This window comes from Cavia porcellus, unplaced genomic scaffold (assembly GCF_034190915.1).
Source record: "Cavia porcellus strain 051 isolate PalLab524CR breed Dunkin Hartley unplaced genomic scaffold, mCavPor4.1 scaffold_22, whole genome shotgun sequence".
NCBI lineage: Eukaryota > Metazoa > Chordata > Mammalia > Rodentia > Caviidae > Cavia > Cavia porcellus.
In genome coordinates, this window is record NW_026947505.1 from 49,157,851 (window position 1) to 49,171,509 (window position 13,659).

The 13,659-nt window shown below is 34.8% G+C and overlaps 1 protein-coding gene across 10 annotated transcripts in view; it reads left to right on the forward strand.

The window, feature by feature from the left end:
* The window catches only part of Dop1a (DOP1 leucine zipper like protein A), a 120,248-nt gene that overhangs the window by 88,850 nt on the left and 17,739 nt on the right, over window positions 1–13,659 (forward strand). For all 10 annotated transcript variants that reach the window (XM_063233132.1, XM_063233137.1, XM_063233140.1 and 7 more), the window contains 6 exons: window positions 679–790; window positions 889–1,071; window positions 3,163–3,288; window positions 7,119–7,253; window positions 11,534–11,589; window positions 13,005–13,109. In XM_063233132.1, the coding sequence (XP_063089202.1) occupies window positions 679–790; window positions 889–1,071; window positions 3,163–3,288; window positions 7,119–7,253; window positions 11,534–11,589; window positions 13,005–13,109 (717 nt within the window). The remainder of the gene's footprint in view (window positions 1–678; window positions 791–888; window positions 1,072–3,162; window positions 3,289–7,118; window positions 7,254–11,533; window positions 11,590–13,004; window positions 13,110–13,659) is intronic.

A 13,659-nucleotide genomic window follows, 5' to 3' on the forward strand; every position in this document is an offset into this window, starting at 1 on the left:
GCTGGCCATCTATGTTTATTTTGTATAGAATTCTTTTTTTATAGAATTCTTTAACACAAATCTTTCTTTTCAACAAACTAAGACAAACCAGTAATACAAATGAAATCAGTATATATTAGTATATATACTGATATACTATATATATTGAAATAATTTTAAAATGATGGAATTTATAGTTTTAAAATGAATTTATAATTAGAATTTATAATTTTAAAATGATGGAATTTATAGTTGGAGTTTTTGAACTTCTATTTTCTGTTTATCTGTCTTCTATTTTGCTCTTTATGTTTCTCATATAAGAGAAACCATGTGATATTTGAACTTCATGTATCTCTGACTTATACATGCATATATGTAAGTGTATGTATACATGTGTATATTGTATACACATACATACTACATACATAAAGGGAATCACAAACCTTTTGCTTGAAAATAAATGAAAATCCTGATGCTTCCCCAATTCTGTAACTACAGAGAGCTCTACTACTTTAGGTAAATTTGTTTATTTTATAGATTATAAAATGAAAAAGCCCCTGATTTATGCTTTTAGTCATTTTTTCATTTATTTATTGAGCACCTATTATATGTCTAGCAAATGTTAAATATTTACTGATGATAAAAATATGAACTGTGCTTTCACACAACTTGTGTTCAGATGGATTTATTTCAATTCAGGCCTCTGTGGATGGCATCAATTATTCCACCAGATATGATTCTTACTCTCTTGGAAGGGATCACAGCCATTATCCATTACTGTTTGTTGGATCCAACTACACAGTATCATCAAGTAAGATTACATAAATACTTGTCTCTTTTTTTAAAGACTGTGGTTCATTAAGCCCCTACTTGTAAACTTAAATGTTTTCTTTCCCCTTCTTTTAATAGCTTTTGGTCAATGTAGACCAAAAACACTTGTTTAAAGCACGCAGTGGGATACTCTCAATCCTTCACATGATCATGTCGTCTGTGACATTGCTTTGGAGTATATTGCATCAGGCTGATGCTTCAGAAAAGATTACACTTGCTGCATCTGCGTCTGTAACCACTATTAACCTTGGAGCTACAAAGGTTAGACAGTTCACAATCTATCATGCTCAAAAGTATTGGAGGAATTTACTCAAGATTATATTCAGAATATATGTATAATTAAGAGTATTGTTTTGATATTCTGCATAGATTAAGTAATTGTCAACAGTTTTATTGAGACAATATTAGCATATCACAAGATTCACCCATTTCAAGTATACAATTCTGTGATTTTCGTAATTCACAAAATTGTGAAGCTACATTATCTAGTTTTCAGGCATATCCTTTACTACCAAAAGAGTCTGCATGCCCATTTATACTCACTTCCTGTTCCCATTCCTAAACCCCATTGACTGCCGTTTTCCTTGTCTAGAAATTTGAAATATCTAGGAGTTTCATAGAAATGGGATAATATAGTATTTGCTCTTTATTTGTCTACCTTCTTTTATTGAGATTCACTCATAGGTTCTCTTTTTTTTAATTGGTACTGGGATCAAACTCACAACTGCACGCTTGCAGGGCTGGTGCTTATGTCGCTGAGCTAAATCCCCAGCCCCACTCAGAGATTCTTTTATTGAGGTTTCTTTTTAATGACATTTTTAAGTTTATATTTTAATAAAACCCTTCTGGAAAATAGTTTTATCAATGTGTACAAAGGTGTTTAAGTTTCATGGTCTGTTCTAGTGGTCTATATCAGGAATGAATTCTAAAGTACTCCAAGTTAGATATAATTTTCATTGTAGCAGTATGTAATGAAAAAAAGATCCTGAGCGATGAATAAGGAAACGGTTATCTTCTCTTCTCATTGTTACATTAGGTAGGTACCAAAGTTCGAAAAATTGTATTGGATAGAAAAGTGCTCAAAAGTACAGTGAAAGATGTTATATGATTGAACAACCTTTATGTTTAGTTATGTAAAAATTTTCTGCAAGAAAGAATAAAGTTCATCTATTTAGCACTATCTCATAGTATTTGTCTTTGTACTCTGAAATTTTTCAAATTTTCAGCTTTATATTTTTAACATTATGTGAATATTGTCATTATTTGTCAAATTCTCAAATTAACATTTCTCAATTACCTAATTTTGTTCGTGGGCCTAACCACTTAAATTTGGGATTTGTGAGAATACATAAGGAGGTGGGGGTAGGGGAGAGCTAAGAGTCACTGTAAGGTGTATAAATCACATGTCATATAGGTAGCTGTGTTTAAACTATAATTTCTATGTTTCATTCTACAAAAGCATAAAACATAAAGGGTTATACAATATCCCACTTTTCCATAGTTAAGTTAATTGGCCCAGTGTAGACGCACATCACAGTCACATTCATTGTAGGGATTTGTACAGGTACATCGTGTCCTGCTTCTCTTTTCCCTTTCCCTTTGCCTCTCTTCAGTCTCTCGTCCCCTCATTTACAAAGCTTTGTTTCATTTTGTCCTTTTTTGTCACTTTTTTTCTTTTCCCTTCCATGTCCTCCCAATTCCTGTTTCCCTATGAACAACTATTTCCTATTTCACAATATCTGTTACACATTTTGAAGTTTGTGAGTCTTTTTGGTGGGAGCTACTGGGAATCAAACTCAGGGCCTCATGCTTGCCAGGCAGGTGCTACGCCACTGAGCAAAATCCCCAGCCCTTCTCATATTGGTTCTTATTTACATTTTCAGTCTCACCAGAAAGACAATGCAATATGTACACATATGTGTTCGATTTACTTAAGAGTATGATCTCAAGGTCCATTTATTTAACTACAGATGTCTCAAGTTTATCCATCTTTGTGGCTAAGTAGTACTCCATTGTATAAAAAATAAAACCACAATTTTTTTTTAATCTGTGTGTTGGTTGACAGGCATTTTTAAGATTCTAAAATGTAGTAAATTGAATTTCAGTTTATTTTGCTGTGTTTTTCCAATATCTCGTCACGTTGATTAGATAGGCATTTGACTGATTGTAGTTGCCATTTTATATTGTTTCTTTTAGAATTAAAATAGAATCATTGTAGCTCTTAAAATTATTAAAGGTTGCTATACTATTACTTAGGTAGTAATACATACAAGTAACATTTTATTCATGAAAAACTATAAGTTAAGTATAGTTAATGGTTTCATAGTTTTTAACTTGTTTAAATCATTTTAGAATTTGAGACAACAGATCCTTGAATTACTGGGTCCTATTTCAATGAATCACGGTGTTCACTTCATGGCTGCCATTGCGTTTGTGTGGAATGAAAGAAGACAGAACAAAACCACTACCCGAACCAAGGTATGGGTACTTTTCGGTACTTGTTGTTTTTCTCATTGTTAACTACATTTCTACTTAATGAGTACATGCTGTTTTTAATTTTTCAAAAATTGCAGTGAGGCTGAAGTAGATAGACAAGGAAAAGGTTATCTAGAAGTTTAAATAATGTCTTATTACCTAAATTTTTTTTTTATTTTAGTAGTGAGGTTATAACTCGGTGATAAAGTGCTTATTCCAAAATATATAGGACAATAGGCTCAATTTCTAATACGGAAAAACCTAAAAAAATGTAGTGTTAAAAATGAAAAATTAGGGGCTGGGCGTTTAGCTCAGTGGCATAAGTGCCTGCCTGGCAAGCATGAGGTTGTGAGTTTGATCCCCAGTACTGCAAAAAAAAAAAGGAAAAAAAAATTAGTATAATATTAAAACTGTCACTATATATTGCATAAAAATGGTAATACGATAACAGTATTCCTTTAAATGCTAACTATTCTGGCTACTAATTAAGAATACAAAGAAATTTTTCATGAGTGCAGTGTAATAGCTTAGTTACTATTTCTAAATGTAATTCATTTGGTTTTGATTTAATTAAGTAAAAAAAAAACTTTGCTGCTTGCTCTGTGAGTCTGAAATCTCAAAGCATTTAATATTGGAAATAAATCATAACATAATAGCAATGCTGTTGTATTAAATAACATACAAAATATGTGATTTCTGTACCTAAAGATTTGTTATTTTTGTATTCATTTCACATTACATATTTTCTGATATTTCTAAATAAAAATAAATACTTCTGTCATCTCACATTATTTTGCATGTGCAGAATTAGTTACAGATTTCACATTGAACAGAATAGAAATCCCAGATTATGTAAAAATAGCCATGGGCCTTTGCCCAATGAAGTAAATTAATTTAAAAGGTCATGAACTCATAATGACAAAAATATCAGGAGTGGTGATCATAGAAAAGTAAGTGCCATCAGAATTTAGCAGGACGAAAAATGAATGACTGGGTTTGACATAGTAGAGATAGCTTATAGGTGACTTCCTGTCTACAAGAGGGAAACTACAGATGTGTCTTGAAGTAACAGTAGGAGGTACTGTACTTTCAAAGCCAGAGATTCAGATAGGCCTAAAATCTGGAGAATTGGTTGATACTCTCTTTTTGAATCAAATCAAACTCATGACCTCAAGCTTACCAGGCGAGTGCTTGAGCTGCTGAGCCAAATCATCGGCCCTGGAGAATTGTCTGAAAGCTCATATAAACATCTGTTTGATGCCTTCCCGAACCTATCCACCCACCCTGTTCTCCTACCCTGTCCAGCAGGCGACTGGAATTTATCAGGAGAGGTTTCTGCACTATAGAGCACAAGCTTCACACAGGTAGACTTTCATGTTTACTTACGTGCCAGGTGGCTCTTAGTTGAATTTCTGTCAGTGCCACAAGTTTCAGTCACTGTGCTACTTGGTTGATGATAGCCCCAGTGGGTGGCTGGTAACATTTTTCAGGGTATTTGGATTATCATAATTCAAAAAAAGGCATTGATTTAGCAAACCAGATGTCATCATATTACAGTTCCTCAAGAAATACATTAAAATGGTATAAAAATTATAATACAGCTAATTTGCGATACAGCAGTTACAAATGCATGACATATACACCAGCAGTGAGGTAGAGCTTGTAAGATTTCCATGTTAAAATTCAGACAATTAATTATTGATACACTGTTAAATATATTCAATGAAATTTGTTGGTTATTGTTGTAACTGTTTAATTGATACAGTGTTTATATTTGGACAATAATTCAAACTCAAGTAAATTAGATTTGGTCCATTTATAGACTTTTCATTATTAAAAAGACCAATAAAGGTGATTAGATCCACTTGTACCACTGGTAGCTCAAGCTGGTGGGAATGTGTTAAACATCATGCTGAAAGCAAGACTATTTAGAAAGATGTATAGGGTGAACATTCCTTATTCAAAATGCTTGAAACCAAAAGTGAGTCAAAGAGATATTTCTGATTTGGAAATATATGCAGAGACTCTGCCTGTAGAGTATCCCTAACCTGAATATTTGAAATGGAAAATATTCTAAAATCTGAAACTTTCTGAGCATTGACATGACTTTCAAAAAGTGAGGTTGAGCATCCCTGATGCAAAAATCTCAAATGCCTCAAAATTCAAAACTTTTTGAAAGGAAAAAACAACATAGTGCTTAAGAGTCTATATTTTGAAGCTAGATCTATGAAGTTCACATCTTTTTTATTCATTAGCTATATGACTTCAGGGTAAAAATGTTATTTTAAAGGATTGTGTGTATTTAAGAAAGAAAGGAAAGGATGAGAAGGAAGGGAGGGAGGAAAGAAGAGAGGAAGAGAAAGGCAGGAGAGGGGAAGTAAGGATGAAAGGAAGGAAAGAGAAAGGAGAAAATCCGATAGATCAATGCCTAGCATCTAATAATAATACTATACGTACTAGCCTTGTTCTTTCTCATGTTTAAACATAATTAATTCTCACATTTAGATTAGATTTTAAAGAGCCTAATAATGCAGGTAATACAGAAAATGTAAATAAATGTAATAATAACTTTCCCAAAGGATGAAATCCTGTGAAATAGGAGATTATAAGAAAGACCATTTCAAAAATGTAAAAATTTGAGTCAGGGATTTAGCTCAGCAGCATAAGCGCCTGCCTTGCAAGCACACGGTCATGAGTTAGATCTCCGGACTCAAGAAAAGTAAAAATTTCTTGGATGCTAATTCTGGAGCAGCCTCAAAGCAATATCATAGAAAGATTGAAAAGGATAGTGTATAAATATCAGAAGTGGAATATGTCTAATATAGAAAATAGGAGAAAAGTAAGAAAAGTAGGAGTCATTCCTAGAGGCTCAGTATCTTTCTACAATATATTTTCTTTAAAGAAGTAAAATATTTTCTTTAAAGAAGAAAAATATTAAATAGCATAAGAACATCCTCAAAAAGGAAGGATATTTCCAAATTACGCTCAGCACTGTGAAAAGAGGCATACACAAAAATCAGCATGCACTTTCAGAACGCTGGGGAGTAAAAGGAAGTCTTAAAATCTTGTGGAGAAAAACTCCTGGTCCCATTCAAAGGAATAATGATAGAAACATGTTAATAGGAACGGTGGAAATTTTGATGGGAAAGTAGTCTCAACCTGTATAATTCTGTAGCCAAACTATTACTCAAGGAATTTTCAGTCATTCAGTGTGAAAGTAGAAGGTACAGCTCCACAAGGAAGGAATAAAGCAGGATTCAAGAAAGTAGGGATCCAGAAGCACAGGCTTCGTACAGTTGAACGGGAAGAGGAGGAGGAAAGGCACAGAGATTGATTGCCCAGAGACTCGACGACACTATGAGATTACAGCTGTTGGCACATTTAGAGATGGATTTGTGATAGATTCATAGAAGAAGGCCGTTATTTACTCTAGGAAAAATGGGAAGTTGTAAAAGAGAGAGTGAAAGTGCAGTATACAGCATAACCATAAATAGTCAGGTGAATGAGTGGACATTGAATAAATTGTAAAACTTTTGTTGGCAAAAGAGGATGAAAATGTAAGAAAGTTAAATCTGTTTTCTAAAGAAATCAATACATAATGTCTAAAAGGTTTTAAAAATTAGGGAAAATACCATATATTATTTAGAAATAATAAAATGTTGTAATTGATGTATATGTAAATTGATCTATATTTATTGTTTTTAAATAAATTTCACCTAAAGTTGTTAAATGACTTCTTTATATTAAAAGGCCATAAAATATTCTCTTAATTCTATGAATTCTCTGAAAATACTTTATACACACATACATTAATATGGGGGTGTGTTATCCAGGTTATTCCTGCTGCCAGTGAAGAACAGCTTTTACTAGTGGAACTAGTTCGATCAATCAGTGTCATGAGAGCAGAAACTGTTATCCAGACTGTAAAAGAAGTTGTAAAGCAGCCTCCAGCCATAGCCAAGGATAAGGTAAGCTTTTGTTTACATTTCAGTTTTAGAAATATTGCTTATAGGTAAGATATTTTTCTGTATATTTACATTTCTTTTAACCATAGTGCAGATTGTCAAGATGACTCCATACCAATGCTATATCTAAATACACACAATCTGTAGTCACTGTTCCGATCATTCTTATAGTGAGAGAAAAGCAGTTCATTGCTCATACATCAAAGGTAGTCAGGAACTGTATAACCAAATTCTTTGGGGATATTTTTCTGAGTTTTTAAAAGGAAAAACACAGAAGCTGTGTTTATTTACCGTTCTAGTCAGGGATTGCAAAGAAAACAATTACATACAGAACACATAATTTAGTGTAGTATTTTATGCTGGTCATCCAGAGTCAAATACAAGAAGTACAGGAAATCTGTCTATATACCAAAGGCCTAGAGAATCCAGTCAGGGGCACATGCCTATACCCTGCATGAGTTCAGCTGAAAACTCAGGGTCCATAACAATAACTCAAGGAGTCCAACTAGAGGCCTAGAGCCCACAGCAATGACTCAAGCAAGTCTATTTCATGGATCTGCACTGGAAAGGCCCAAAGGTCGGTGGGGGGAGCTAGAAAGTCTGTGCCAACAGGATGAAAAATCTGTGCCAGTAAGTGAAGGTCCTGCACTGGAGCCAAGAAGCAACACTCAAAATAAGGACCAGAGCTCCCCTGAAAAGACCTACAGCCATCCTTAGCAACAGGGAGGTCCCAAGCTCCTTCTCTGATGAGAACTGCCAAGTTCATACAGGAAGCCAGCATGACAAACTTCTGGAGATTGAACTGCACACATCTTCCCCTCTAGAGCCAGAAAGCAATGCTAAAGTAAGAACCAGAGCTTCCCCAAAGTGAATCACAGCCATTCTCAGTGATAAGCTCCTCCATTAGAACCAATTGGCTCCATGCAATAAGACCACTTAGGAGAACCCACAACGCTGATCTTCTCTAGGTCTCCTTTTTATGCTGGCAACTTTCCTCAGATAGGCCATCTACACTCAGCATCATGCTGATTCATTTCAGCTGGTGTTTAAATTGACCACCAGTTTTTAATCCACCACATTTACCATTTACACAGCTTTCTCACTGCTTTCTTTTCTATTACTGATTTTCTACTTTTCTTGTTTGTTTGCCATGCTTAGTGGTTTCCTTCTGCTGTTGTTTATGGAATTATTGTTATATTTATCTCGTTCCTAAAATATCTTTCAGTATTCTTTGTAGTGTTGGTTTGGTGGTCATGAATTTCTTTTTCTTTAAAAAAGAAAAGGTTAAGATAAAAGAGACAAAACAGAACAATTTAAGCAACATAGTGTTTCACCTCAAGACAACCCGACGTTACAGTAGCTACCATAGTGTCTCTTTCCTTGAAATATTGGAGTATACCTTCATACACTATAGTATCAAACATAACAAGACAGTGTTAAATCATTCAAGACAATGAAAGTATTACAGGGTATTCAGAACCAACTCACAAAACAAACAATGGCTACTATATTATCTCCTTGTCCATGAAAAAATTTGTTTATACTATCACATATAATAAAATCCAATAGATACAACATGATAAAACTGATGAATTTCTTCAGTTGCTCTTTATTATGGAAGTATCATTTCTACATCAATTTTCAAAGATAGTTTTGAAGAGTACATCAATCTGCATTGAAAATTGTTTTCTTGCAGGACTTGAAATACTTCATTCTAAGCTCATCTTGACCTGATGGTTTGTGTTGAGAAGTCTGCTGTGATTCTGATAGGCTTTCCTTCGTAGGTGATCTGTTTCTTTTCTCTGACAGCTTTTGGTATTCTGTTCTTGTGCTGAATTTCTGAATCCCTAATTATTATATGTCTGGGTGAAGATTTTTTTGGTTATGGCTAATTGGGGTACTACAGCCTCACTTATCTGTATTATCAGAATCTTTTCCCATGTTTGCAAATTTTTCTGCTATTGGTTTTGTAAATAACCTTTGTATGTCATTTGTGTTGACCCTTGTTTTTTCACTGAAACCTGTTCATATTATATTGTTTCTGTTTGCATCATTTTTCAGTTGTTGAATTGTTGTTTCCTGGTTGCTTAATGTTTTTAAGAGATTTTTTTTTTCATGATCATAAACTTCCATCCTGTCTCCAACATATGAGAGTGTATCTTCAGCTTCATTCAAGTGGTTTTGGCAGCTTTTAACAGGATTTTTAATTTCCTGAATATCCCTTTGAATCTCTTTCATGCACTCTTAATTCTTTCTTATATTGTCTATCATTGTCTTACGTTCCCCTGTGTCTTTATATATAGATCTTCTTTAGATACACTCATTTCTTTCATAATGTTTGTCATTTCTTTTTTAACCTGAGAGAGTATTTTTGATCTGATTTCTTGTATAGCTTCATGGGGTTGTTTCTTTACTTCAGTTGCTATCATTTCAGAAAGTTCAGTTGTCTGATTTCCAGTGTCTTCCAATTCAGTGTCTCCTGGGTTTGTTCTCAGTGGACTGGAGGACTGAGACTGCATCTTGCTCTTTCATATTGTCATTTTCCTTTGGGACCTGTGTGGCTGGCCAGGCAACCTCCCAATAGATTGCTCTGGGCAGAGCTTCAATCATCTGATATTCCCATGGCTAACCATGGCACACCCCAAACTATGACACTGGAGCCTTGTGTTCTGTGACCTGTGAGGCTGGCCAGGTATTCTCCTGATGGGTTGCACTAGGTTGCGCTGGGACTCTGGGCTCAGATTCTCGATCCGGCTAGCAAGGATGCACCTCTGGAGTGTGTTGCCTGGGCCATGTGCCTGGCTGGAAGGAGTTCAGAACCTCAGGGACCCAGATAGCTTGTCTGGACGCCCCTCTGGAGTATGGTGCCAGGGCCTTGCCTCTAGCCAAGCAGAGTTTGGAACCTCCAACCTGTGTGGCTTGCTGGGGCGCACCCCTGAACTATGGTACTGGGGCCTTGTGCTCTGATGGGTGGAGCTCAAATTCTCCAGGACCTGTTGGTGAGGCTGGTCACTCCCTGATGGGCAGCTCTGTGGCTCTGGGCTAGGCAGTGTTTGGTACCTCTGTGACCTGTGAGACTGGTGGGGTGTTCCCTTGATGGATTGCCTTGGGACGCTGGGCTGGGCAGAGCTCAGATCCTCTGTACAGCTAGCAGGGACTCACCTCCAGAGTAACCTGTTGACTTTTTTACCTTGTTAAAAATCTTTTTCTTCAACTGCCAAAGAAAAAAAGAGTATATGTGTATGTTAATATCATCTTTAAAAACTCTTTTTTTTTTTTGGACACAGCTGGGGATGTTTTTATGTATGTATGTATGTATATATTATGATACTGGGAATTTAACCCAGAGCCTAAAGCATACTAGGCATGCACTATATCACTTAGTTATAACTTTTTACTAATTTCCTGGCTATTTCCAAGGTACCTGTGAAGCATTTCTTTGTAGAATATTTAGTGTAGAATATTCATGTGAAAGATCAATTCTTTCACACAGACATTGGGCTACAGATGAGGGCTATAACAACAAAGCAGTTCTGCTCCTGCATTGAAGGGTGCCCTCTACTAAGTTGTGAATGTATTAGACACATTATTTTTCATTATAGAATAAGAGGTAAATCTTGAAGGAAGTACTGTAGTAGGGTAAAACAAGAACAAATTGGCTAATGTCAGTGGATATCAGTATCATTTTCAAGAGGAGGTACATCCTTTTATTATATGCTACCCTTCTACTGTCTTTAATGACTCCATTTTCAGCTATTAAGAATGAACCAAATTTGAACTAACCACTAATATAACATATATCTATAATAAAAGAGTATTAAATACATATTTAATAAAGCTTCAACCTAGTTCAGCATAAGCTGGTTAAAATAAATAAGTAAATAAAAATAGTTCCAGGAACTAGGACCATAATTCAGTGGTGGACTGTTTGCCTAGCACACACAGGGCCCAGAATTCAATCCTCAGTACCACACAAAGAAAAAAATTAATCCTGATGCTTACAGAGTGAATGATCATTTCTAGTCATTGGGGAATGTCAGTTTTGTATGTGTGTGTAAGACAGGAAACCTGACAATTCTTCATCTATTTTTAACTTTTAAATAGCTTTTATATTTTGAATTTAATAAGTAGAAGAGTGCTACATGGGCTTTTTAAAATGATAAACTAGTGTGTGATTTTAATTCTTTATTAAAAACTGGCAATAAGATGCAGAGTATTGCAAGAATGAAAAAACAAAGGCAGCATTTTTCTCCACTATAAAATTGATTTCTTTTTTTTTACAGAAACATCTTTCTTTAGAAGTCTGCATGCTTCAGTTTTTCTATGCTTATATTCAAAGGTGAGATTACTAATGTAAAGCTTTCTTTTCTTCATTCACAATAGGTAAAGGTTAAGAAATATAGTAGAAAAAGCACTTGAATTCCTTCAGGAAGTTGCTAGGGCTTAGAGTTTTTCCTAAAAGTAATAAAACAAATGCAAGAAACTAAGGAATATTGTTTATGGATATATTAATTAAAATCATACATATTCTCGCATCCCTATGGACAAATACTTCAAGCCAAAAAAACCTCCTGAAGATAACCTGGATCGTTTAAATACAAGTAAAAAGCTGAACCTACTTTTGAAGTTATGCTTTTGCCACTAAATTAATATTTTGATATAAGTGAACATGCAGTTCCCTTATCCAGTGTGACTTAAAAATCCAGCGTGACTTTTTAAAAAATTATTAGAAATTACATAAAAATGTCTTCTTGTTTTTATTCCATTTAATAGTTAGCAAACCTCTGACTAGAAGTTAATGGATTTGAGGTTTGATAAAGCTCTTACTTGCAAAAGAAAGTTCTGTTTTAATCACAAAGTTTGGTATCCATTTGTGATTTATGACTAACATTTATAAAATTGTTATTTCATATATTCAAATGGATTGAAACTTAGAGCAAGGATTGCCCAAAATCTGAATTTAAATACAGAGAGGTTGTTAGAGTTGCAGTTAGACTGAAATGAAAATCACATTAATTTGTTTACAGGTGGGAGACTGATGTTCAGGATAGAATCAAAGCCTTTCCTGACATGAGGTAGAAGCTAATGTGAAGATCTGAGACAGAAAGATTGGGATGGGGAATATGTCACACATACTAGTTGAGAATTATTGCAGTTTTATCTTACTTTTGAGAGTTTATGTAGTAACACATTTCTAGGCAAAATTGCTAGATTAAAAAAGTTGTACTAGTTTTAGTGCCTAGTTATGTATTATGTATTAGTTATGTATTAGTAGAAAATATAAAGCCTTTAGAAGTTTTATTCTACTGTGGTCTGTAGGAAACCAGCCAAACAGTTTGTTGCTGACCAGGGATGAAATGGGAGATTATAGATAACCAAAAATGAAAGATAAAAAGACACAGAGTTAGTTCAGCATGTGGGGATCGGGGGCTCTTGCCTCTAGTGGACAAGAGAGCCCTGAGCATTTGGCTCATGTTTTATTCACTTAGGTGAGCAAGCAATTATAGTGGTACAAGATTCATCTACCTTCTGTTATCTATAGTGTATGTCCAGGTAAACAGCTAGATCTGTGTGGACTTTGCCCTAGAACTTACCATGTATAGCACACCAGCTTATTATCTGGCCTCCTATAGTCTATAAAAGAATGCTGCAGAATGAAATAATAGAAAATGTTAGAATGTTTAGAAAGATATAAAGAGAAAATTAAAAGTTTATTATGGATTTCTATATAAACAAACTATACTTATCTTGCAGAATTCCAGTGCCCAGTTTAGTAGATAGCTGGGCATCACTATTGATACTTTTAAAAGACTCTATTCAACTGGGTCTTCCAGCCCCCGGACAATTTCTTATACTTGGGTAAGTAATTTCACTTAAAAATATTTTGAAGGGCTGGAGATGTGGCTACAGCAGTAGAGTGCTGGCTTAGCATGCATAAGGCCCTAGCTTCGGCGACACATAATTTTGAATCAAAGCATATTGCTGAATAAGTGTTTTGAGTGATCATGTGGTCTCTCTCTACTTACAGTATTCCCAAAACCAGGTATATAAGCTTGTGAAAAAGGAAGAGAAGAAAAAGTGTGTACTTATACATTTATAAGATGTTAGTGTGCCAGAATGAAACTGTCCCAACAGTACTGTAGCATGGGGAAGCACAGGGTGAAAGGCTCTGAAAAGATGAGTAGCATGGCTAACGGGGAATTTCCTAGAGATGGAACATTTGAACATAAACAGGCTTGGAACGCCCATTTTCTCTTCATGTCTTGCAGGTTCCCGATCTGTGTTAAAAAATTTGTATGATTATTTGATAATTGCCCATCACCTTTACTTGATAACATGCATCATCATACCATAAACAATGCATGTTTTTTGTTCACTATTATGGGTTCATAATAAGTTCTCTATAAAT